General features: G+C 34.2%; 1 protein-coding gene across 6 annotated transcripts in view; it reads right to left on the bottom strand.

Annotated features, from left to right (window-relative positions):
- LOC136026118 (tryptophan--tRNA ligase, cytoplasmic-like) overlaps positions 1-26,389 on the bottom strand; it is a 36,160-nt gene extending 9,771 nt beyond the window's left edge. The window contains exons 1-5 of one of the 6 annotated variants that reach the window (XM_065702406.1): positions 25,888-26,389; positions 23,602-23,833; positions 18,230-18,412; positions 12,744-12,849; positions 1,708-1,813 (exon numbers count right to left, since the gene is read on the bottom strand). In XM_065702406.1, the coding sequence (XP_065558478.1) occupies positions 1,757-1,813; positions 12,744-12,849; positions 18,230-18,412; positions 23,602-23,833; positions 25,888-26,038 (729 nt within the window). In that variant the 5' untranslated portion in view covers positions 26,039-26,389 and the 3' untranslated portion in view covers positions 1,708-1,756. The remainder of the gene's footprint in view (positions 1-1,707; positions 1,814-12,743; positions 12,850-18,229; positions 18,413-23,601; positions 23,834-25,887) is intronic. The other 5 variants (XM_065702405.1, XR_010617207.1, XM_065702402.1 and 2 more) reach the window with 5 other exon arrangements.
- Between the last annotated feature and the right edge of the window lie 810 nt (positions 26,390-27,199).

Here is a 27,199-nt window from a genome sequence, read left to right as displayed (position 1 = left end):
GAAATGAAAATTTCATGAAATATTGACGAAAAAGATGACATTATTGTCATAAAAGGAAAGAATAACTGACAAAAAATTTATAGATTATTAGACTTATGATTTACAAATAATATAATGTAAGTAATGGTGAAGTACCAGAGTCAGAAATATACACATATATCTATATACCTAGTAGAAGGATCTGAGACTAGTATCAGAAAAATTTGACAGGGGAATTTGAGACTTGAAATGAAAATCTCAAGAAATGTTCATGAATAAGTGTGAAAAGAATAGACCATTTGTGTAAAAGGAAAGAGTAATTGAAATGATAAATTTTTCAACAAATAATTATAAAAAATGTGTTATAAGAATAGCGATGTAGCTGAGCATGAAAAGCAAATTGGACAAACGCATTTGAGATTTTATTCAGGATTTTCAACTTGATCTAAAGATTTGAAGGAATGCAGCCAAAAAAGGATGGCATTGCTTGCATAAAAACTACTACTACAATTGAAAAACTACAACTACACGGTAACTGAAAAACTACAACATATTAATGAAGATGTAGAGAGGAGACAAAAAACAAAAAATACAACATTGGACTTTACAGTCCATACCGGCGGTGCTGATCTCCGTTTCTTGGCCCTTCAGACAGGAAGTGCAATGAGGGGTGTAGGGCAAACCATCCTATGCTTTTGCACACCCTACTTGTTTACCTTCCCCAGATGTCTCCAGGCACCCATTTAGTGATGGGTCAAGTCTGGACGAACTAAATAATTGGGTATACTAGGGTTCGAACCCTCGCCCTCTCGGACAAAGGATCCTAAATCCAGCGCACCAATCCACTCGGCTAGGACTCGGAGAGGAGACAAACCTATGGAAAATTATAGTAAGCATTGTTTCACAAAAATTTTTCTTTTTTAAAGAAAATTACCAGATTTCTCAAATGGCTGAAAAATAGATACTTTTAGTGCATTTATGGCTTCCAATGGAGGAGGTTAAACGCCCAATATCCCTTCCATCCCTCATGGACAACCATAAAGTTGACATCGAAACAATTTTAATTGCAAAAAGTATGAATTTAACTTAGGGTAGAAAAAACAAGCAAGAGAAACAAACATACTTTTTTTTTAAAATCTTTTAAGAATTAATTCAGACTTAGAAACTTGACACGTTGCATAGTAGACTAAGATCAAAATTGAAAATTGGGGAAAAGGTGGCGAGTACAGTGAGAACATGTTTTGGTTTTACAATATCTATTTACAATTCAACAGGTGACCTTTTTGCAAAAAAGGGAAGGGAGAGAGGCATGTAAATAGGAATTGAATTTCACAGAAGGGGGGGGGGGCTTTAAAAAAATGTACATTTTTTCCCCGACCTGTTGTCCGTATGAGATTTTTAAAAGGCTTCTCCTACCAGAAAAAAACTAAAAATAGATATTCAAAAGTACACTTAATGTACCCTCCCTCCTCAAGTAAAAAGCACCTGGTCCCCCTTTCTTTATGGGTCAAACCTATGGGCCACTACAAATATCGCAATCTTTATCTTGAAATTCAGAGAGTTCCAAAATTGAGAACGCAGATTTGGATAGAGAATCATACAATGTATATTCACATTTTTTCACTTTTTAGCTTAGTTTTAAATACAGCTTTTTAAATTGTTTTTGAACAGTTCGTGAAGGCGGGATCATCCCTACTACATTGAGACCAGGAAAGGTCAATACATTACCTTGGCCATGCAGTCACTATCTGAAAAAACAAAATGACGTCTGTTCTCGTTAAACGTATCCTGTTTCTTTATTCCAGCAAGAGTCTCTTGAAAACCAATGCTCTGCCTGAAATGTTAAATCACATTAGTATGAGCTTTGAATATATCCCCCTCCTTCTTATTCTTGAATAATTGAATTCAGTTACTGGTAGATAGAATCAACAAATGAATGACTTCATGACCAATGCGACTGTTTTCATTCAAGATAAGTCCCTGAAGTTTGAAAATGAAAATGACAACTTTGATTCTGCTTTGGCCCTCCATATTTCCAAAAACCCTGATCATTTACTTCTTTTTGAAGAGGCGGCTTTAATATCCGCTGTAAATGACTTACCGCAATCTTTTTTGAGATAAAAAAAATATACAAACAGAAATTTTGCTATAAACAGAGACACAGGAGATATTTCCTTAAGCCCAATTTATAATAAATTAATATTAAAAGATTCAATCAATATTTTTCCCCAGTCTCGCTTTAGGCAATCTGCCCTGTTAAACAAAATATTACTTTAAACATCGAGCCTCGGAAAAAGTATATAAATAAAGCATTACGCTCAAAGGTAGTTTTAGCATCAGGGAGGTACGAAAGGGGTGGGGGGGTACTTTGATTCCCGGACCACTTTCAAAATCTATCATTTCCCTAATTCGAACGCACTTCTTATTCAAATTATCAAATCAATCTCGTACTTACTATTGCACTCCTCAACCCCATATAAATTTCCGTGTGCGTGTGATTTGTGCTTTGAAGAACAATTGTTATTTAATATCTTAGTATTTGCTTTAAACATTTTGGATATCTTGCAACTCTTAAATTCTAAGTATTACACCTTACCTATTTAATTGGAACAAGTCTGTAACTAATCTGGCGTTTGCGCAATGCAACGGACAGCTGAAGCCTTAGCTTAAGAAAATTAACCAAGCCTTTTCGTACTCTAATGCATATAATAGTTGCAAGGCACCACTTTTATATTGATTATTAGTAATGAGACAACCGTCCACGCAGACGCCTTATTCCAAGATAGTAAAATTCTTAAAAATGTAACCAAACCTTTCTGTATTATAAAGCATAAAATATTTGCAAGTTACCACTTTCATATTCCTTGTAAAAAAAATGAGACAATCGTCCATAAAGTTGACTTATAGATATTAGACTTCTTAAAAAAATGCAAGTATTTTCGTATTCCAAAATATTAAGTAAATGAAAATTTTCATTATTATTACTTATTGTTTTACAAACAGAAAGGCCCGCGTTGATACAGTTGAGTCGTCTATCGCTCATAAGACTCTTTAAAAAACTAACCAAACGTTTTCGTACTCTAATGCATACAATAGTTGCAAGGCACCAATTTTATATCTTTGTTATTAGAAATGAGACAACCGTCCACGAAGACGACTTATTCGAAGATAGTAGAATTCTTGAAAAAATGTAACCAAGCCTTTCTGTACTCTAAAGCATAAAATAATTGCAAGTTACCACTTTCATATTCCTTGTAAAAAAATAAGACAACTGTCCATGAAGTCGACTTATAGATAGTAGATTTCTTGAAAAAATGTATCAAGTATTTTTCCTATTCCAAAATACTAAGTGATTGCAATTTTTTCATTATTATTACTTAATTTTTTACAAACAAAAAGACACGCGTCGACACAGTTGAGCCGTGAATCGCTCATAAGACTCTTTAAAAAATTTAACCAAGCCTTTTCGTACTCCGACGTACAAAATAGCTACAAGGTATCACTTTCATATTTTTTATATAAAATGTGACAACCGTCTGTTCAGTCGGCTTATTAGTAGATAGCCAAAAAATAAAGCCACGTTTTTACATATTCCAAAATATAAAATAGATGCAAAGCGGCGCTGACATTACTTTTCGACAAAAAGAAAGATACCCGTAGATGCATTCGGATTGTCTATGGCTCATATACTTCGACAAATAGAAAGATACGTGTTGATGCATTCGGAATGTCTATGGCTCATATATTTGCGGCGCTTTCATTACTTTCCGACAATTAGTAAGACACCCATGGATGCCTTCGGATTGTGTATGGGTCACTTACTTAAAAAAAAATAGCCAGGTCTTCACCACTTCAAAATATAAAATAGTTGCAATGCGGCACTTTCATTTTTCAGTACTTTTCGACAAATAGAAAGATACGTGTGGATGCATTTGGAATGTCTGTGCTTCATATACTTAAAAAAAATAGCAAATTTTTTCCCACTTAAAAATATAAAATAATTGCAATGCGGCACTTTCATTACTTTTTGACAAATAGAAAGATACCCGTGGATGCATTCGGACTGTCTATGGCTCATATCCTTAAAAAAAAAATAGCCAAGTCTTTCCTCACTTCAAAATATAAAGTAGTTGCAATGCGATGCGTACATTATTTTTCTGCAAGCCAATGTAGTCGATCGGCCCATGGCTCACACGTCTCTTGGAAAAATTAAACAAAAAAAACAAGTTTGTTTAAATGAAAGTAAGGAGCGACATTAAAACTTAAAAATTAATTAGAATAGAGATTAAATCTAATACAATTTGTGACATAGTTTACATCAATTCAATGACATAAAAGAACACACCAGCTTCTATCTTTTGACAGACTTTTGTTAAGCCTTTGTGCTTAGCCTCCTTAAACTGTACAAAATGGGCAGTAAATTAGCATGATCCACCAAAGCCAAAACAAAAGTTTCTGAATATATGAAGAGTCTCCACGCGTTTATTAATGGACACTTACTGAACAAGACATGGCGTAACGTAACTTAACATATATGTCTGTGCTTTTACATTTAAATATAACCTCACAATTTAATAAGTTTGAAGCTCTTTTATGATTTTGTCATTTTGTAAATTACTTTCCTTAAAAAAGACATATTTAAGAACTGACGAAATATTTCTCAAGTATATTAGTCTTATTTCTGCTGTTGTCTTCATGAGTTAAAATGACGTCATTTTTCGCATTTTGACCCATTTCAGGTTCTATAAATACATTATCAGTGCAGATTAGTATGACGTCAGTATTGTTATTAGTATTATAGCCGTCCATCAGCAATGACGTCATTTTCACTATATATACGGAGATCTTCAGGCCTTTTTATCAGTTATTTAAAAAGAGTGTTAATGATGCTTAAAGTGTTAGCCATTACGATTCCCTGCGCTGGAATAGTAGCCACGTGGGCAATTAAAAAATATGGAGAATCCAAAAAGGATGAAAAGCCAAAGAATGTGGATAGAAACCCAGATAGAATTCTTAAGCATAAAAATGATCTCAAGACAGCCAACAAGGATGTAGGATTAGATGTTGGCTGTGAAAGGTTTGCAACTGGTGTCAAAGAAGTCACAGATCTGCTTCACAAGTCTCATATCAATGCTGGCAAAATGGCTTATGACGGCCCTCAACTAGGCTCCTTGATTCTAGCTTGGGCTAGAATATGTGAAATCCTTGGACCACAGTTAGAACCTTACCTACAAATGGCTATACCACTTGTCATTCAAGCAGCTAATATGGAAACTGATTTACATTTAGAAGATGATGATGCTGTTGAGAACAATATGGAAATAAAAATAACAGAAGACATCAAAAGGAAAGCTATTGATTTGAAAACACTGGCAACTTTTGTTGCGGGAGTCAAAGAAGATTCTTCACACGCTGACAAGGCATGCGAATTAATATTAAAAAATATTAATTTTGTTGAAGTTAACATCAGAAGAGCTGCAGTACAAAGCTGTCGCGTAGTATGTGAGTATGCCAAATATAAAGATCGAAAATATAAGAAAACAATTTTCTTTTCTATAGTGGAAAATATAGTCAATGAGCCAAATAAGGAGGTTTTGTTGGAAAAGCTCGATTTATTGGTTGTCTGTATGAAAACCTTCGGTGCTAAATTATTCGACTCTGATATAAGAATTAAAATTGATCAAATCTTGAGGAAGATCTTTGAAATTCATGATAAAAATAAGGGAGAAAGGTCAAAAAGGAAGGACGATGAAGCTAATCATGGTCAGCTTCTGAACAAGATTTATGATATTATCCATGCACTCCTAATTATCGACAACCAATTCGGAATTGAAACATATTTTCTTGAGCTGATAAAAGGCCCGGTTAATGATCTATTGATCCCCGAAGAACCATGGGAAGACCAGTTGTTTGCACTACGCACTGTCAATGAGGTAATTGAAGATATTGGTCTAGAATGGGACAAATGGTACGATGACAAAGAAAAAATGTTTATTGAAGGGACGTTGGAAAAAATTATGAGGATAATTGACTGTAGGCCACCAGCAGTCGTTTTAGAGGCGGCCTTTCATGGAATTGGTCTTCTGGGGCTGCACCAAGGAGCCATTATTAAGAAATTTCAAAGTGGTCCAGAGTATTTTACAAAACCACGATTGGAAAACTTGAAAAAATCTAAGCTTTTTCAAAACCTGAAGGAAGCTGCCATAAAACTTGAAAAATGCATAGAAACAGAATATACAAAAGATCCAGAATTTCTTTCTGCAAGAGAAAAGGCCTCCGATACCTTGCTCATATTAAATATGAACATCATGCCAATTGCAGAGCAAGCCAATACTGCAGAGCCAATACAATTGCAGAGCCAAAACATATTTTTGAAAATCACAAATATCTTTATGAATGTAAAAAACCGGATAGGTCAGGCTAGGTTTAGTTGGGCTAGGTTAGATAGTAATATAGATAGTAATTAAACAGATAGTAATTAGATAGTAATATTAGGATAGGTTAGATAGGATAGGTAGTAGTAATAATTATTACTGTTGCTGTGAAAAATCCAAGCAACTCCTCTATCTTGTGAGTATATTGAAATAACAAATATCTTGATGAATGTAAAAAACTGGATAGGTCAGGCTAGGTTTAGTTGGGCTAGGTTAGATAGTAATATAGATAGTAATTAAACAGATAGTAATTAGATAGTAATATTAGGATAGGTAGTAGTAATAATTATTACTGTTGTTGTGAAAAATCCGAGCAACTCCCCTATCTGGTGAGCATCATGTGATCATTGGTGTAAAGGTATGATGGAGACTTAGTGTCACAGCTCAACACTTGGCTCAACACTCAACGACTTGGACTTATGTGCGATGATTCAGAGCTGTGTGAAAGCTGAGAAGATACGTCAGACTCGTTCATACAAACTACAGTTTGAACAGAAAGCTGATTTACAGAGAGCCTGTATGAACCCTATTTTTTTGGTTACGAAAGGCACCAAATTGAGGAATACAAGTTCCTTCCTATGCGCTGTTATAGCTGTCAGCAATATGGACATTCCGCGAAAGTTTGTAAGAACTCTGCCTGTTGTTCTTGGTGCACCGCTGATCACAGTAATTCAAAGGACAATCCCTATTCTGGTGCTATGAAGTGTGCGCTCTGTGGTTCTACTGATCACCCATGCTATAGCATCAAGTACCAAATATCAAAGACGCTCCTGAGTAACAAATGAGGAACTCCCCGCTTAGAGTTTGTGTGGAACGTAGATGGGGCCATCATTGAAAAACTTCCATTCATGGAAAGCGCACTCTGCTCTGTAAATGTCTGCATAGTAAATGGAAAAGTGAAACTGCTAAATGCATATGAAAGATAAAGTGACAGTTTGGCTTGAAAATGAAACAGTTCCAGTTCAGACTTTGAAGAAGCAAGGTAGTTTAGATAGTCAGTGTGATTTAAAAAGCAAGACCACTGTTGCCAGTGATATACAGCTGAAATCAAATACAGAGAATCCCAAGAAGCTCAGCAGATCCCAGTCAGAAAACCACAAGAATGTGGAGCAACAAGTTTTCACCCGAAGCTTTTCTCATACCAAAAATATGACGAGTCTTGTGCAGGAGTCCAAGTCGAATGATGCTGAAACAAAGTTGGAGTTAAGCTCTTTAAAGCATACCAAATGTGAAGAGAAACAGAAGCCTCAAACCCATCCCAAACAAAGTAAAGTGGGTAGACTTCGTAAATCAAAAGCTGAGACAGCGATTAGTAGCAAGCACAATCCTAGGTCACCGAGGAAGCATTTACGCTCTACAAGCCTGCAAAATCTATTTACTATGATCAAACATCAAACAAGAAGACGGGATAAAAAAGTTATTGGACTAGGTTGTATGAAATTGGTGCTAAAAGTAAATCAAAAACCTTCTGAAAAACAGAAGAAAAAGAAGAAACCAAAACAGGTTATTGTGTATTCTAATAACGGCTATGGCAAGGATACAAAAATAGTGTCTCCTCCAGAAACTTCATATTAGTATCCGGTTAAAGCTGTTCCTAACATATCAAAAAAAAAAAGTCGTCCCAAAAGGCAAGCTAGCTTAGAGGAAAATTCAAAACAAAAAAATTATTCATCAAGTTTCTGAGCCAGGTCATGTTCCAAAAATTCGAGTTCAAGAAAATCCACTGAGTACTATGGAGCCACCTGTTTATGGGAACGAAGTCTGAATTTGATCAAGTACTTGTTTTTGCTTTACATTTTTTTGTATTTATTGGAGTTGTTTGTTTCTAAATAAATTTTGCTAAATTCTAGAAATCTTCCGATATTTTGAAGTTTAATTATTCTTTTTTGTGTGTGTCATATAGCTAATGTAGTATTGACAAGTGTATTCAAATCTTAGCTTTGCTAAAAAAAAAAAAAAAACTAATTTTCTGAGGAAAATTTTGGTTTTCAAGCCTGTTCATCCATCAAAATTAATAACAAGGCAAAGATTCATTCTTTTTGGATTGAAATCTGTTTTTAATCACTCCGTTGCAACATATGAACATGCTTCACAATCAGAATAGGGCTGTAGTTTTTTTTAGTAAGTGAATATTAACAATGCTTATGCTTGTCAACTATGTTGTATTGTATTAGATTAACGACGCTTCTTGACTACTAAGGTCCCTGCGTCGGCCCTGTAGTGCATTCCTGCAGCATCATTCGATCTCTGGGTCCCGTATTACCAAGCTAAGGTCAAATCCACTGCGCCACCACAGGACTGTCAACTATGCTGTAAACAAAGTAAGGCCATATGAAATTATCATACCCACTTTCCCGATTTCACTGGTAATGAATGACTTGATTACGTCTTTATAGGTGCTTTGGTAGAGGGAGAGGTGAACCAATTGTAATCTCTCTTTTTTCCAAGAGTAATCTCTCTTTCTCTTATCAGTCTTATATAGTCTTATCAGGTCTTATCAGGATATAGTCTTATCAGGGTGAATAACCACTTTCTGAAAAAACTTCGGCTCGATATTTCAGAGAATGTAGTGGAGCAAGGTATCTTAAGGAAACACAAAGGGTACTTGAGAATACGGTATCAAAACGGAATGTAAAACTCTCCTTGATTATATTGACAGTTTGAGTGTCCTAGATCAAAATATTAGGAAAACAAATAAATTTGTGGAAGTTTTGAGAGCTTACAATACAAGAAAAGGTATGCAAATTAATGTTAAGAAGAAGAAGAATAAGTCGCTTTGACTTAAGATAAAGGGCGAAGAAGTGATGTCGGATAACGAGAAAATAAAACCCAAAAAAGAACAGCATGTTTTGGACTTTCTGCTTTAGATTTATTATTTTTGAAAACTTTAGTGCTTTCTTATTTCAATTTAATTTTATTTTTAGTCCAGTAGTTTTTATGTTAGTCATTTGATTTGATAAATTTGTTCTATCCAATTCTGATATATTTTTTGCATGTTATCTAAACAGAAATTTTGACTTTTTTCGCATGTCCCAGTTATTTGTTAATTACTTATTAATTCATTATTTAATTGATTATTCCTGATTAATTTTTGAACTTCTATGCTTCGAACTTTACACAAATTTCAGTTTATAGTAACGTTTATGAAAAAGATGAAGTTGAAAATTCATCTTAAATGAATTCCTATTCTCTCCCCAACCACAAATGAACTTAATTCTTTTCAATATGTGAAAAAAGTCGTCCGCCCAAGTAGACTACATAAATCTATAAAGATTATCCTCCAATTTTGTTGAAGGTAAAAGAAAAGGACAAAATAAATAATATAATTTATTTTTCCCAGGAACACAATATAGTAAAAATAGTGTTGTATAGGAAAAAGAGTGGTCAAGTATAAAGTTCGTAAACAAGTATAAAGTTCGTAAAGTTCCGGCCAAGTAGACTACATAAATCTATATAGAGTACCCTCCAATTTTGTTGAGGGTTAAAAGAAAAGGACAAAATAAATAATATAATTTATTTTTCCCTGGTACACAATATAGTAAAAAGAGTGTTGTACAGGAAAAAGAGTGGTCAAGTATGGCTTTGGAAATGCGACGATCCGGAAATTGGAGGAAGATGCACTAGAGATTTTTCAGAGAATTTGTCTTAGGTTAGTCTTTGGATACCCATTTCAACAACCGCATATAAAATAATAAGCTACCATCAAGAGACCCAGCAGGAAATTTTCCAGGGGAGAGGAGCAGACGCTAAAATAGCAGTGATGGTTGGGTGACAGTTTGGGGGGTTTAGGGCACCAAACTACGACTTTAACCAAAAGAGGACAAATTTGGAGAAGCTAATTGATTTAAAAATATCAATAACTATATTTTAGGCGTCCCAGTTGCAAAAGAAGTAATGCCAAACGGTGGCAATACTTGGTTCAGCCAAATTGATTCGCTTTATTTGTAATGAAATTAGGCTATGTTTGGTGATCTGTAGTAGCATATCAACTATAATGAAGGGGAGAGTCATTGATTAGGTGGGGGTAGGGTAGCTTCCTACAAATGTACATTTAATGGGCAAACTTCTTACTCTTCCTCAGGCTTCAGATAAATGTCGAAAGAGGTAGGGGGGAGTAGTATTTAATTAAAATGTTTCTCTATACAGGGTAAAAGGTTAAATTCCCATATCTAAAAGCACATAGGTGGAAAAGGCAAGGCAGGTAATCATCAGTCCGGCCAGGAAACTTCTTTAGGGTGGCAAATACTGCCAGGAACTTAGTTTTCAGCAATTTTGAAGGGTAATATTTTTCTTTAAAGGAAAAGGGTCACTCCGCTTCCCTTTTCCTTTGAAAATAGGTGTTACATGGGATAGCTTCCAGGAAGAAGGAAACTTGCATTGCTCGAATGAGATTTGGAAATAAAATTGCCAGAGGTTCACATAGCTCGTCTCTCAGTTCTTTCAAGATAAAGGACGGGATGCCATCAGGATTGAGCGCTTTTGACGCTTTCATGCCCTTCATTGCTCTTAGAACAGTTCCTGGCGTGAAGCCAATACTGTGGAGCTCGCTTCCTGGGTGCGAGTCTTGGAGTTCAGGTAAATAGCCATCGTCAACAGTGAACTTACTTGTAGAAAATTCTACAAGAGCATTCACCTTATCTAGCCTAGTACTACGGACCACATCACTCCGATCTATTAGTGTTGGTAATTTCTGTTGCTCACCTAGATTGCGTTTGCAAAGCTTGTAGAACTTGCTTTTTGTTCTTATTTTCAGGAATTAAGAACAAAAGTTCATTTAATCCAATTCCTTTTACATATTTTTACTTCACAATAGTCACAAGCCAAGCTTCCTTTCAAATTATGCTGTTATGTTAAGATCCAGTATGTTTTGTATTCACCAATCTTCTCTTTTCCGACTTTCCTGAGCTGAAGGTTGAATTCAAACCTTCTGTTAATTTCTAATAAAGTGGATAAATCTTCTGAGACGTAATTAGTTTCCAAAGGTTAAAAGTAGACTGGTTACCTTAATAAATTTCTGGCACTTTGCTTAAGAAGATTTTTAAGCACCCTATACAGAAATAGTTATAGTAATTCGCCTAGACGAGTAAAGGCTACTAACAGATTAGTTCAGGAGATGTCCCCACTGCGGTCCTTACAGGAGATCGTTAAAAAATAACCGTTCAAAAAGCTCACACTTTTACGCCAAATTATGACAAGAAAGGAATTTCCACTCAGGATAAGAGTGGATGTTGCCATGCCTGTGATGTTGTTGTGACATGTCTTCTCACTACTGTTCTCGCTGTGCTGTACTTTCGTTCATCATTGCCACAGACATTTTGTCCATGCCTTAAGCCCTAGCTTTTCAGATTCAGTCATCATCGTGAGTAATTTCGCATGACGCCATAGATAGCAATAAAACTTCTTTTCCAGCTATTCCCAGTAATTATATTTTCGCCTTAATTATGTTGTTACATAATTCAGTAATATACAGGCATGCTGCATTGCACATACCCTCTGAAATTTCAAATTACTTATTAGCATAATAATCGTCTTATTATTAAGTCGTAGGATGCCAAATACTCAATGCGATTCTCGCTATCGCTTATTTCATGCCTTTGCTTTAGCTATTAGAATAGTTTAATTTAGCATGCGTCATAGGTACGAAAAACGATAAAGTATCCCATAGGAAAAAAACAATGATGCAGGTTGCTCTTTAAATGCATAAGAACGTGACCGTCATTCACATGAAAAAAATATATTAAGGCTCTAAACGACTTTTCAACCTGTTGTAGCCCGGCAATACGGAGTACCCAGGTTCGATCCCAGCTGCAGCAGGGTTGGGCAACAAGCTTACTACTTGTCCCTGTAAAAAACATTCAGCAACTGAAACGTCGACACGACACCCTATGTGCCAGCAATGGCTCAGAAGGATCTATATCTTTTTTAAACAAATTTTCCTATACTCATTACCCATCTAGATCGCTTTTTCGAGCCAGAAAATCTCAGTGTGCCAATTTAAAAAAACAAAATGTGGAGTCGTTCTCGAGAAAAAATGCACAGGTAGATAATAAGAAAAGATATATTATAAATAATAGTGAAGCACTAGAGTCGGAAATACAAATATAGTAAACGGATTTGAGATTTGATTTAGGGAAAAAAAATTTGAGACTTGAAATGAAAATTTCATGAAATATTGACGAAAAAGATGACATTATTGTCATAAAAGGAAAGAATAGACAAAGAATTTATAAATTATTAGACATATAATTTACAAATAATATAATGTAAGTAATGGTGAAGTACCAGAGTCAGAAATATACACATATATCTATATACCTATATCTACATTACCTTTCCCATGCAGTCACTATCTGAAAAACCAAACTGGCCTCTGATCTTGCTAACTGTAACCAGTTTCTGGATTCTAGCAAGAGTCTCTTGGAAACCAACGCTTTGCCTGAAATGTTAACTCACATTAGTATGCGCTTTGACTATATCCCCCCTCCTTCTTATTCTTGAATAATCGATTTCAGTTACTGGTAGATAGAATCAACAAATGAATGACTTCATGACCAATGCGACTGTTTTCATTCAAGATAAGCCCCTGAAGTTTGAAAATGACAACTTTGATTCTGCTTTGGCCCTCCATATTTCCGAAAACCCAGATCATTTACTTCTTTTTGAAGAGGCAACTTTAATATCCGCTCTAAATGGCTTACCGCAATCTTTTAGAGAGATCATTGAGATAACAAAAAATATATGAGCAGAAATTTTGCTATAAATAGACACAGGAGATATTTCCTTAAGCCCAATTTATAATAGCTTAATATTAAAAGATTCAACCAATATTTTTCCCCAGTCTCGCTTTAGGCAATCTGCCCTGTGAAAAAAAATTTTTACTTTAAACATCGAGCCTCGGAAAAAGTATATAAATAAAGCATTACGCTCAAAGGTAGTTTTGGCATCAGGGAGGTACGAAAAGGGGGGGGGGGGTACTTTGGTTCCAGGACCACCTTCAAAATCTATCATTTCCCAAATTCGATCGCATTTCTTATTCAAATTATCAAATCAATCTCGTATTTACTATTGCACTCCTCAACCCCATATAAATTTCCGTGTGCGTGTGATTTGTGCATTGAAGAACAATTGTTATTTAATATCTTAGATTTTCTTTAAACATTTTGTATATCTTGCAACTCTTAAATTCTAAGTAGTAGCACCTTACCTATTTAATTGGAACAAGTCTGTAACTAATCTGGCGTTTGCGCAATGCAACGGACAGCTGAAGCCTGAGGCAAGCATATTCCCCAACAATTTAGTCAACAGATTTCCGGTAGTCAGAGGGAATATACGTTTTTTTACACATATCTGACAGTAAGCATTGCATATAATTATAAGAGACTGGATATATTTAGTACTTTTTATGATTTACCGGAAGATCGCTGAAAGACTTCGCTGAAAATAGTTGTAATCGTAAACAGTGGTCGAAATTCCATCTTTCAGTTGCTGATAACTATCCTTGCCTGTTTGATGAATCTATGAAAGTCCTCCTCCTCTTTACTGACTCATATCTATGTGAGACCGGACTTTTGGCTATGGTTTACATTAAACTAAGCACAGAAATAAATTGGGTACATAAAACTCACTGTGATTAAAAGTTGAATTGATGCTGAAACTGTAATGAAGAAAAATCGGAAACAAATACTGTTTTGTACAAAAATCGGAAACAAATAAGTTTGAATCCTTCTCTCAACTCTTCTTTTTAGAACAGTAAAAAAAAAAATTAGCGCAAAGAGCGGGGCGTTGAGGAGGGAAGAGCCCCTTTAATATACGGAGTAATTTCTGTTCGTCTTAAGTTTTAATCTCGCTCCTTACTTTCAGTAAAAAAAAACTTGTATTTTTTTATTTAATTTCTGAACGTTTTTGAAATAATGCATGTTTTAATTTTGGCTTTCCGCACATGAATAATTAAAACGAAATTTGCATAAAAATTTATTTTTATGGCTAAATGGCTTTCTCGTAGTTTTGATCGGACGATTTGGAGAAAAAAGAAGCGGGGGAGTAGGCCTAGTTACCCTCCAATTTCTTGGTTATTTAAAAAGGCAACTAGAACTTTTAATTTTTTTACGAACGTTTTTATGAGTAAAAATTTACGGAACTCACGAATTAACTTTTGTGACGAACTTCTATATTTGTATGTTTTTATTACGTATATGAGGGAATTCACCCCCTTGTCAATTGCTGACTCTTTACACTAAAGTTTAAATTTTATCCCAATTCCTAAAGAATGCACCTGAATCACTAAGGCCGTAGAATAAATAGTTGAAATTAATGTAATTACTTTAGCGGAAAGAGCGAGGTATTAGGAGGAGGTGAATCCCCCATATGCGTAATAATTTTGGTTCGCTTAAGTTTTAATGCTGCTCCTTACTTTCAGTTGAAAAAAAAACTTTTTCATATTTATTTTTTCATTGTATTTTTTTAAAAATGCTAAAAAATCTTGCTCCCCCTTTCATGAAAATTTCCTTCCCCCATGACGAATTCCTCCATGGAAAGTTTCCCCCGTATAGCTCCCTCCCCTCAGCCCCTCCTCCCAACTGAAAAAAAAACCCTCAAAGCGTTCGTACACTTCCCAATAACCATTACTATGTGCAAACACTGGTCAGGGTTTGTAACTTGCTGCCCGTCCCACGGGGACTGTGGGGGAGTAAGGCGTCCCAAAAAACATATTTATTAGGTTTTTCGACTATGCTGAATAAAATGGCTATCTCAGAATTTTGATCCTATGACTTTGGGGAAAAAATGAGCGTGGGAGGGGGCCTAGATGCCCTCCAGTTTTTTGGTCACTTAAAAACACTAGAACTTTTCATTTCCGTTCAAGTGAGCCCTCACACGACATTCTAGGACCACTGGATCAATAAGATTATCCCTGAAAAAAAAATAATAAAAAAATAAATAAACACGCGTCCGTGATCCGTCTTGTGGCAAAAAATGCAAAATTCCACATTTTTGTAGATAGGAGCTTGAAACTTCTGCTAAAAGGTTCTCTGATATGCTGAATCTGATGGTGTGATTTTCGTTAAGATTCTATGACTTTTAAAAGGTGTTTCTCCCTATTTTCTAAAATAAGGCAAATTTTCTCCGGCTCGTGACTTTTGATGGGTAAGTCTAAACTTATATATTTAAAATCAGCATTACAATGCAATTCTTTTGATATAACTATTTTTATAAGAAAAATCCGTTTTTTAGAGTTTCGGTTACTATTGAGCCAGGTTGCTCCTTACTACAGTTCGTTACCACGAACTGTTTGATTTTTACAGTTTTTTTTTAACGATTCTTTTTCAGTTAATAATTACTGTTGTTCTATAATTATTTGTTATAATAGTTGTTTTCTCCGGTCGTTTCAGTCTTAATCTTTCTCAGTTAATAATTTGTGGTTGTTTGTTAAATTTTTATTTTTTGTAATTGGTTTTCTTCAGGTGTTTCAGCCTTGTTTTTTTTTCCAACCTAGCAACAGAGATTGTCCAATGTTAAGATATGACAAGTGTTTTTATATTGACCCATTTTCACACGAATTGGAGAATATCTGGTTGCAAGTTACAGAAAACATGGTATAACTTTAAAAATTTTATATGCCAAACGTTCAAAATTATGAGGTTCTATATATTAAACGCAATTGCGTCTTATATATTTAACGCAATAAAATCGTCAGCCTTTGTCTAAACGTATATTCTTTGATGTATTTTAAGAAGTTAATACTATCCTTCAGTGTTTATTCATAGATTAAATACTGAGGAATTCTCTCATTTTTTTTATTGGTTGTTTTATTTTATTTTGTATTAATTAATAATTAAATTTTTAATGTATTTTTCCGATATTTTTAATGGCTCATGCTACTATGCTAAAACTATAAGTTGTTATAACTAACATCCACCATAGACACGGTAATGTTATTATATCCTGACTTATATCTTTTACTCTCAATTTATCTGTTTTCTTGTTGACATAGAAACTGATAAAATAGTGAAAAAGACATAAAAGAATATCAATTCTATCAATTCTTTAAGAATGACCCCTGAATCACTAAGGCCGTAGAATAAATAGTTGAAATTAATAAAATTACTTTAGCGTAAAGAGCAAGGTACTAGGAGGAGGTAAATCCCTCATATGCGTAATAATTTCGGTTCGCTTTAAGTTTTAATGCTCCTCCTTACTTTCAGTTGAAATTTTTTTTTCATATTTGTTTTTTTCATTGTTCTTTAAAAAAAATGCTAAAAAATCCTGCGCCCCTTTCAAGGAAATTTCCTTCCCCCATGACAAATTCCTCCATGGAAAGTTCCCTCCGCAAAAACCCTCCCCTAAACAAAAAAAAATCCTGAAAGCGTTCGTACATTTCCCAATAACCATTACTATGCGCAAACACTGGTCAAAGTTTGCAACTTGCTGCCCCTCCCACGGGGACTTTGGGGGAGTAAGGCGTCCCCAAAAAAATATTTATTAGGTTTTTCAACTATGCTGAATAAAATGTTTATCTTAGAATTTTGATCCTGTGACTTTGGGAAAAAATGAGCGTGGGAGGGGGCCAAGATGCCTTCCAATTTTTTGGTTACTTACAAATACTAGAACTTTTCATTTCCGTTCGAGTGAGCCCTCACACGACATTCTAGGACCACTGGATCGATACGATCACCCCTGGAAAAAAAACAAAAAAAAAACAATTAACACGCATCCGTGATCCGTCTTGTGGCAAAAAAATGCAAAATTCCACATTTTTGTAGATAGGAGCTTGAAACTTCTGCTATAGGGTTCTCTGATATGCTGAATGTGATGGTGTGATTTTTGTTAACATTCTATGACTTTCAAGGGGTGTTTCTCCCTAAAAATAAGGCAAATTTTCTCCGGCTCGTAACTTTTGATGGGTAAGTCTAAACTTAATGAAACTTATATATTTAAAATCAGCATTACAATGCAAATCTTTTGATTTAACTATTTTTATAAAAATTCTGTTTTTTTAGAGTTTCGGTTACTATTGAGCCGGGTCGCCCCTTACTACAGTTCGTTACCACGAATTGTTTGATTTTTACAGTTTTTTTTTAACGATTCTTTTTCAGTTAATAATTACTGTTGTTCTATAATTATTTGTTATAATAGTTGTTTTCTCCAGTCGTTTCAGTCTTACTCTTTCTCAGTTAACAATTTGTGGTTGTTTGTTAAATTTTTATTTTTTGTAATTGGTTTTCTTTAGGTGTTTCAGCCTTGTTTTTTTTTTCCAACCTAGTAACAGAGATTGTCCAATGTTAAGATATGACAAGTGTTTTTATATTGACCCATTTTCACAAGAATTGGAGAATATCCGGTTACAAGTTACAGAAAACATGGTATAACGTTAAACATTTTATAAGCCAAACAGTCAAAATTATGAAGTTCTATATTTAAAACGCAATTGCGTCTTATATATTTAACGCTATAAAATCGCCAGCCTTTGTCTACACGTATGTTCTTTGATGTATTTTAAGAAGTTAATACTATCCTTCAGTGTTTATTCATAGATAAAATGTTGAGGAATTCTCTTTTTTTTTAATTGGTTGTTTAATTTTAATTTGTCTTAATTAATAATTTAATTTTTAATCTATTTTTCCGATATTTTTAATGGGTCATGCTACTATGCTAAAACTATAAGTTTTTATAACTAACACCCACCATAGATACGGTAATGTTATTACATAGACACGGTAATGTTATTATATCCTGACTTATGTCTTGTACTCTCTATTTATCTGTTTTCTTGTTGACGTAAATCTGATAAAATAGTGAAAACGATAAAAAAGAATAATTACCCCATATACTCCAAATTTCTGAAAATGAACGTCTTCCCTGGGTGAAATTCAATAGCTATAATATCTTTTATATTTACGAGTGCATTTTCTTTTACTTTTTCTAAGCTTAAGTCCTTCCAGAAATATTCCTCGTCATCTGTAATTTGGATAATAACTGGAACATCAAAAACTTCCTGCAACCATCTAAAAAATAAAGAATATAAGAAAACAATTCTATCAAGACCATTTCTAAAATATTTTAGTTCCTCCTAAGGCAATACAAAAAAAATATATCAAACCTCCTGCAGCCATTTAAAAACCGAATCTGAAAAAACGTAGGAAGGCCATTCGCGGACTGTCTTAGTGCCTGGAGCTGGCCCGCCGCGGAAAAGTGGGGTAGCAGAGTAGCAATTCTACCTGGTAGCTTTCATGACCTAGTGAAATTTGTTGGCGGATTTTAAAATTTGTTGGTAGATTTGGTAGCTTTTGGAATTCTGATGAATTCTACTACTGGCAGATTTGGAACTTTTTCCATACCTGGAGATGGCAACTTCAAAAAAGTGAATAAAAAATAAGCTTGTATGAGGATCATTCAGAAAAAGATTTTAGCGCCTAAAGTCAAGGAGATTGCAACTTCGACAGATTGCAATTTCAAAGAAAATGAAAATGGATACAAAAAAAGATTGTATAAAGGCCATTTTCAGACTGTTATATAATTCCTGTCAGGTCAGGAAGATAAAAATTTCACTGTCTGAAGCATCTTTCTCTGCTGAGAAAAACAAATCTGGTGATATTCTGAAGGCAAGTTGATTAACTCCAGATATTTTCATGTTTTAGAAAGAAATCAAAGTCCTTATTGTTACTATTAACATAATTATTACTAATGTGGACAAACCTAAAAAAGCTGAGTCAAAACTGATGCCCATTCCCTCCACGTAAAAAAAAAAGAAGAAAGAATCAATTACCACACGACTATTAATGCCCTCTCAGGCTTGGTATCTCTGGATAGGGGTTTCCCATCTCTTTTTTGCCTTCATAGAATAAGCCTTCCTTGGTAGTGTCAAGGTGCCCATCATTAGTTTCCGCCATATCAAGAACGCCAGCTCCAGATCGGATTGGACAGGCAACACTCGTCTGTCAAAAGTGAGGGGAGACTCTATCACTACTCCCCATCCTTCAGCAATGCTTAATCTTCAGAAGGTGTACTAGCAAGATAACTTATTTTCTCACCTCGTTTAGTCCTCAGGGGATCTTTTCTTATACCACGGTTGACACCTCATACATCCAGGAGAATTAACACCCTAGACATGATTTTGGAAACCACGACTGGTTTTAGCCCATCCAAACTTGACAACGGCTTTAAAAAAAAAACCTCGTCACGGCTAGACATCACACAGTGCGTTCAGCAGCTGGAGGGTGACTATAGGTTCTTATTTGTACTAATTACTTTCAGCAGCGCCAAGAGAACGCTGTAATCTCTGCCTCCGTCAAAGTCCTTGATGAAATCTCAGTGTTGGAATTTACAATGACGTCCTTTATATAACAAAACAATAAGTTCTATTTTGGATACTAAACGATTTTGTGGGGAGCCAACTTGGCCAGCTTTCCAATAAAATATGCATTGGCGCCTTTTTTGTACGCTGCTATAGATTATCTAGAATTAATAGAATCTAGCAGCTTTAGACAAATGAAGCAAAGGAGTAAAATTTCATACCATTAGTTTCATCCCGATCCCTCCACTCTAAGTGTTTTCCAAGATTTTAGGTTCCCCCCTCCAACTCCCCTCAATGTCATCAGATCCGGTCGGGATTTAAAATAAGAGCTCTGAGACACAATATCATTCCAAACATCAAATTTCATTAAGATCCAATTACCCGCTCATAAGTTAAAAATACTTCATTTTTTCTATTTTTGTCAATTAACCGGCCCCCTACTCCCCCCCCCAGATGGCCAAATCGGGAAAACGACTATTTCTAATTTAATCTGGTCCGGTCCCTGATAAACTTGCCAAATTTCATCGTCCTAGCTAACCTGGAAGTGCCTAAAGTAGCAAAACCGGGACGTTAGGTTTCCTCCCTCCAACTCCCCCCAATGTCATCAGATCCGGTCGGGATTTAAAAAAAGAGTTCTGAGACACAATATCATTCCAAACATCAAATTTCATTAAGATCCAATTACCCACTCATAAGTTAAAATTCTATTTTTTGCGAATTAACCGGCCCCCAACTCCCCCCAGAAGGTCAAATCGGGAAAACGACTATTTCTAATTTAATCTGGTCCGGTCCCTGATACGCTTGCCAAATTTCATTGTCCTAGCTTACCTGGAAGTGCCTAAAGTAGCAAAACCGGGACCAACAGACCGACAGACCGACAGAATTGGCGATTGCTATATGTCACTTGGTTAATACCAAGTGCCATAAAAACCCCTTTCCTGATTCTTTCTGTTGAGTGAAAAAAGAAGACTTCCAAATACTGTGAGAACAAGCTAAGGCAAAAGAAAATCAATTTTACTTCCTGAGACCAGATTAGCTAAGGGTGACAAAACACAAGAGAACGAAGAAACAACGAAGAACACACATCAAGGGAAAAGGGGATAAAAATACAAATAGCTGGGCCACGACCTCCGCTCAAAAAACCTAGACCACAAATTTTTCCATTTGATAATTTAATATGCCACTTAATATGGGTTTAATATTCAGCTGCCTTTTCACTGTTATTCAAGAAAGGAACTTCTTGTGTTAGTTTTTGTTTTGTCAGATTTGTCAAAATTGTCTGGTAGACTTTAAACTTTAGTAACTTTGTATAACAAAAAGAAAAAATCTTATTCCTTCACTGATGACGGCTGAACGGCGTTCTCAACAGAAATTTTTACGATTTTCTCTTTTTTTTCACTGACTAATTTTTACCTCAGAGAAGTACCTTAATTTAGTATTTACATTAGACAAAAATGAAAAAGAAAACAAAATACGGTAATAGCATAGAACTGGGGCTATTGAGAAAGAAATATAATAAGAAAACAATTCTTACTTCATAATATGCAGAAAAATTGTAGCGAATACATTTGGAAGATACTCAACCGATTTTTTTATTTTTCTGCCTTTTTTTTTATTTTTCTTTGTTTTCCTACGTTTACTCTGTTAACAAATCTTTTGAAAAAGTCAATATAGTGTGTTCCCAAAAAGTCTTAAAAACTTTTTGATTTGGCCACATCCAAACTGACAAGAACTGAAAAATGAAAATGAAAAAAAAATCAAATCCAGTTTTGGCAACAGGCAATAAACTGCGATGAATTTTAGGCTAAGGGTGTAGATCCCGAAAGCGTAAGTTAAAAAACAAAACATCTTGCTTTTTTTATTCCAAAGCATAAGTTACTTTCGGAATAGCTGACGTAATTGCTCATAAATTGTATTTTAGATTCAAAGATGATTGTCAAGAGGATATGTTGAATAAATTCAAGAGTCTTTTTGGTATAAGCCTAGAATTGGCGGTGTTGAGAAGGAAATATGTTAAGAAAACAATTCTTACTTCATAATGTGTAGAAGAATTCTAGTTAACACGTTTTGAAGGCGCTTTAATTATATTTTACCTTCCCCCCTTCCCCAACGTGCAAATATATAGCCCTAGTGATGTATTTCACATCTGTTTTTCCGTATCTTAATTACGTCAACGTTGATTCAATTTAAGGCTTGGGAAATATATAAATTGGGCCATATATTTACACATCATGGGTGGGGGAGGGGGTTGCTGGCAAAGCTTAAAGCGAAAAATAGAAATCATTTCGGTTTAAAATTTTCTTCCTCAACATTCCCTCCGGGAAAGAAATAAGGTACTAACAAACCAGATAATGCTTAAATTCATAAGGGAAAAAGAAGTAAATTATCAAGACACTATTTATAGTAAAAAAAAAAGAGTACGATAAAATTCAAATGAAATAACAAATCTAAAAAGAAACAACTGCAAAAAAGTATAATAGCATGAGGGCCCATTATCATAAAGAAACTGTATATGCATCATGAAAAAAAAACTTACAAGAATGCCCAGCATTCAAAACATATAAAAACATCAATAAATGTTTTTATTCTTACGTCAAAAAATAGCCCACTTAAAGTTAACAATAGCGGTTTTCCAGAAGGAGACATGCTAGAACAAAAAAGATCTTAGATTGTTGATTTTATGCTCAATTTCACGGTTTTGTTTACATTTTTACAATTCACCCTCCCCCATAATCACCTTATGTATCTCTTTGCAATATAAAAACTAGGATATATTTATATTGATCGGATCATCACGTTTCCTTCTATTATTACTCACATTTTTAACTCATTTAAAATAGTTTACTTTATCCAATTTTCAGCAAACACTCAGGCTAAACTGAATATACTGAAGTCGATAGAGAGTAACTGATTTCACAACAGACCAATCGATTGAAAGAACAATAAACAACCATATTATTAGGGCTATATATGTTTCCATCAATGTAATGAGGGGGGGGGTGCATTACCAGGGCAACGACTATTATAATGGAAAAGAGCATAAAATAAGGAATATAATGAAGCAACTTTTATTTTTTGTTTGTTTTGTATATAGCCTAAGGCTATATAGAGGGGAGGGTGGGTATGAATTGCCAAAAACGCAAACAAGTTCATAAATAAAATAAAAATAAAATTAGCAATCTAAAAACGCCTCTCTTTTTATCCTTGTATGTCTCCTTCTGGAGAGCAACTATTCGTAACCTTTGTCAATAGCCATTAATGATTGTCTGCTATTTTGAAAAAATACTAGAGAAAATATAAAATCCGCACTTAAAAAAAAAATCCGTTACATGATTCCTCCTCATCATCAAAAATAACCCTTACATGATTCCACGGTATCATCGAATAACTACCCTTAAATAAATAGTAAACACCACTTACATGATTGCCAAGTGTATATATATATTCATGATAAATAAGCATAGATATCAAACTAAAAAACAGGTTCAGATTTCAGAGCATAATCGTTTGCTTTGTTTATTTAGTTGGATTTTTTCTTTTTTAGAAAAATAATATCTATAGATATTGGAGCACCAAGTAAATGAACAAATGATTAAAATAATTAATAATACAAGATTTAAAAAATCAAATACAAAGTTATGTTTAAAAGATATTTGTTTAGTTAGATAGTCGTATAATCAGCTCTTTAGTATTAGCTTTAATTATTATGAATATGAAATCAACTTAAAACTATAGAACTAAATACAAAATTAGAGCATAAGTATGTACTATTTATATAAATACATAATTATAAGCTATCAAACAATATTTTTTATATTACAAAATATAATATTTTCTATGACAAATATATAAATTATAATTGTCATAAACTATGACAATCATCCTAAAACTACGACTTACTTTGTAAACAAAAATGGAATCAAATGCCCTAAGTGCATTGCATCAGAGGAGGGGCAACGACCAGTGTACAAGTAGAATTTCTGCCCCCTCTCAACACAATCTAAGATGACGTGAAGATCTCGATGGCTAAAAAATACACCCAGTCTTAGGAGGGGATGAACTTCCTCAATCTTAGCAACTCGTTTGAATCGTTCAATTAGTGAGTCATCTATAGCAGAACAACCAAATTTCTCTGTAAAAAAGGATTTTCGAAATAAATATATCTGCATGAGATAAATATTAAGTTTTCTAAGAAGTTTAAAAAAAAAGAATAATAGAAGTTTCCTTCATGAGAATAATACAAACTCTAATAAAGAACGGTAAAATTCAAATACTAAGCTTGACAAGCCATGTCTTTGCTGTATTTTACAACATGATCATCTTTTAGTTAGGGGACCTCCAATAAAGACTGACAGTCCCAAGAAATCTAGAGGAAATGGAAACATCCATGCCCACAACTCTAGTCATTTTCAATAAAACAAAGTTAATTTATTGACTGGATTAACTGAATAAATTAACATTATTAATTGATTGAAACATTACGCAAATTGATGAAAGTTCATAACATTTAAATGCAACTGTTGCACGAACACGCGTGCTTTGTTTATTTATAAATCTAATTAGTGAATTTTAATCTAGTAGGAGAATGAGGTTACGCTGATGCAAAAAGTATTGGCGGAGAAAGAGTGAAGAAGCCAACAATCAATGTGAAGTCAGATGTTGTATTCCTTATAAGACTTGTTTGGCCTTGGTGGGGTTAAGTTTGACAGATCAGTCTAATTGTGTCTTTTGACGGAACTTTTAGATGGATTGTAAGAGAGCAAGGCCATACCCAGGGGCATAAATTAAAAAAAAAATTCAATAAACAATATTTTTGGGTTTGACCCCCCCCCCCAAAGAAAAAGTGTCCAACCCACAAAATCGTAACAAAATGTACAACGCTTAACAATCGGAAAATAAGAACAGTGAAAACATACAAGTTCCTAACCATTAGTATTATAACTAGAAAAACCAAAAATAAAAAAAGAACAGTTTTAACGGCAATTTTTTTTATCAAGTTACTTGCTTTTTATATTGAAATGAACTGTGCATCCTGGTTATGTCCATTTTTACGTTTACTTTCCTACACTCAGCAACTGTAATTGGCCACATATGAATTAAATTTTTTTTAACCAGAAACGCCTCTGGTGTTAAACCACACAGGGTATGGGAAAAATCCCCCTGAAAGATAAACAATTTAAAGATTAGCTGATGTCGTTTTCTAGTCTTAAGATTAGAGATTCGGAAACATAATTTTATACCAGTCCTTGTAGATCCAGTGGCACCAGAGGGCATGGTGGAGCCTGTACCCCCTAGATTTTGTGTCTCCTTCCATAGATTTTAAAAGAATAACTTTTGTGTATAATAACAAAAAAAAACTACCCCACCCACTGATAAATTTCCATGAATTGACACCACTTGGCAGATCCCCATTAAGTAAATGACTCTCCACCTCTATAGAAATTCCCCTGCATATGCGATGCATATGCAAGTGTTATTTTTATTTACAGTCTGTTACCACAAACTGTCTGAAAGAATCTCTTAGTCCATTCAATAGAAAACGATTCTTATTTTAACTAATGTTAAAACACCAAGGACAGTGAAACCCCCATCCTTTTCTATGAAAAAAACTTATACAGCTATGAGTGTCTTGAAACATTCGAAAAAAAAAATAAAAAATTGGGATTAATAAAGAAGATCTCCAAATTCAGGTATCTAGTTTTTGGTAGTAGTGGAGCCAAATAAATAAATAAAAAACGTTGCAAAAAAAAACAACAACAAAAACAAGCTAAAAACATGTGGCACCAAACAGCTTAAGAAGGTGTGGCTTTCCTTTGAAGGTTTACCTGTTTCACAGAATCAACAGATTGTTGATGTTTGAATTATCACAGATGAACAGTGTTGTAAATTTAACCAGTTATTTTTGCTTATTTATTCTCAGAATGTAATGTGGCAATACTGATGGAAATGGGATACTACCCTGAAAACTACACAAGTCTGAAACAGCCAAAATAAAAATATGAACATCGGAGCTTTCAGATAAAATAGTCCTATAATTTGTTACAAAGCAAAAAAAAAAATGTTCTATCTTGATGCCCCTGGTACTTTAAGGTAAAGGTTGATAGTCCTTCCCATTCCATGATAGGGCATTCCTTGTTGGGCAATTGTTACACTTGAAGAAAACATTTAAAATTAATATTAACTTACTTATGAGCTTGTCATAGTCAACTCCTTTCATAGATGATGTACAAATATTCCATGGATCCACAAAATCCTCTACTGCATTTTGCCCCTTTTGATCTGCAGCAACCAGTGGTTTACCTGTAGAAGTGTCTAGTATGTCTGTTTCAGATGACATTGTACTGTAAATTCAAAATCTTTTGTTAACAAAACCTGACATTTTCTATTGATTTTTAACTGATATATTTGGTATGTTCAGAAACAATTGGGTATGAAAGTTAAATTTATATATATGTGTATTGCCTATGGACAGGTAGGGGGGGGGGAATACTGCCTAGGATGTTTCAAAGCTCCCTTGCTGCCCCCTACCAGGTAAACTTAAAATATTATTTTAACAAACCACTTTCATGTTTTTATCCCCCAGGACAGAATCTTCCCCTTTAAAAACTGACTACCACCTCCTCAAACAGTCAGACCTGTGTACACCTTTTTTATGAATATTTTTCATCAAAACTTTCACCTTATATTTGTAATACTTGTGGGCAATAGTGTTAATGTTTCTTTAACAAAAGGAGGAGAGGGTCAAGGGAAACTTCTTTTGATAAAAATGTTTGTTATTATTATTCATTTTATGTTACTTTATATATTTATATTATTATTTTATTATATTATTATTTTATATTATTATATTATATTATTTTTATATTATTTATATCATTAAATATTATTTTATGTTTGACATATATTTCTATTATCTCTGAATAACTGACAAGAAAAGAATCCATTGGGGCTTCTTGTTTAGCAGCAAACTAGATAGTGATGATAGTACACTCACTGGTAGCCTGCACTGCTTAGATCACTTCTGTTATTTCTCATTTAAAATATATTTAACTATTCCTCTTTTTCTTCTTTTATTCCTCCTCACATCCAATTTTCTTTTTTTCCAGCCTAAAATTTTTTTGCATCTTCATTGAAATCAAAAATTGAGAATTTAAATAAAAATTCTTCCCATCCACCCTCCCATATATTTTTCCAATTCCATTCCTCACAAAGGATACATAAAGAATAATCATCAGGATAGCCAGAGCCCAGAAAAGGTAAAAAACAAGAAAACACAGGGAAATTGGCAGAGGTATGCAAATGCTTAGAACCTTGCCCAAAATGCAATTAGAAAACTGAAATCTGAAAATGAAGAGCAGCTTGCCACATATATTAAGGTAAACCGTATATCCTTTTAGAGACATGTTAGGACCATTGATAACTAACCTACTACAGGCATATGAGTATGTCATATCATTGTTGGATAAAAATTTCTCTGTCAACATGGTGCTTCTAAAAT

The sequence above is a fragment of the Artemia franciscana genome, chromosome 4 (genome assembly GCF_032884065.1).
Source record: "Artemia franciscana chromosome 4, ASM3288406v1, whole genome shotgun sequence".
NCBI classification, from domain to species: Eukaryota; Metazoa; Arthropoda; class Branchiopoda; order Anostraca; family Artemiidae; genus Artemia; species Artemia franciscana.
This window is presented reverse-complemented; position numbering and strand designations above follow the sequence as displayed.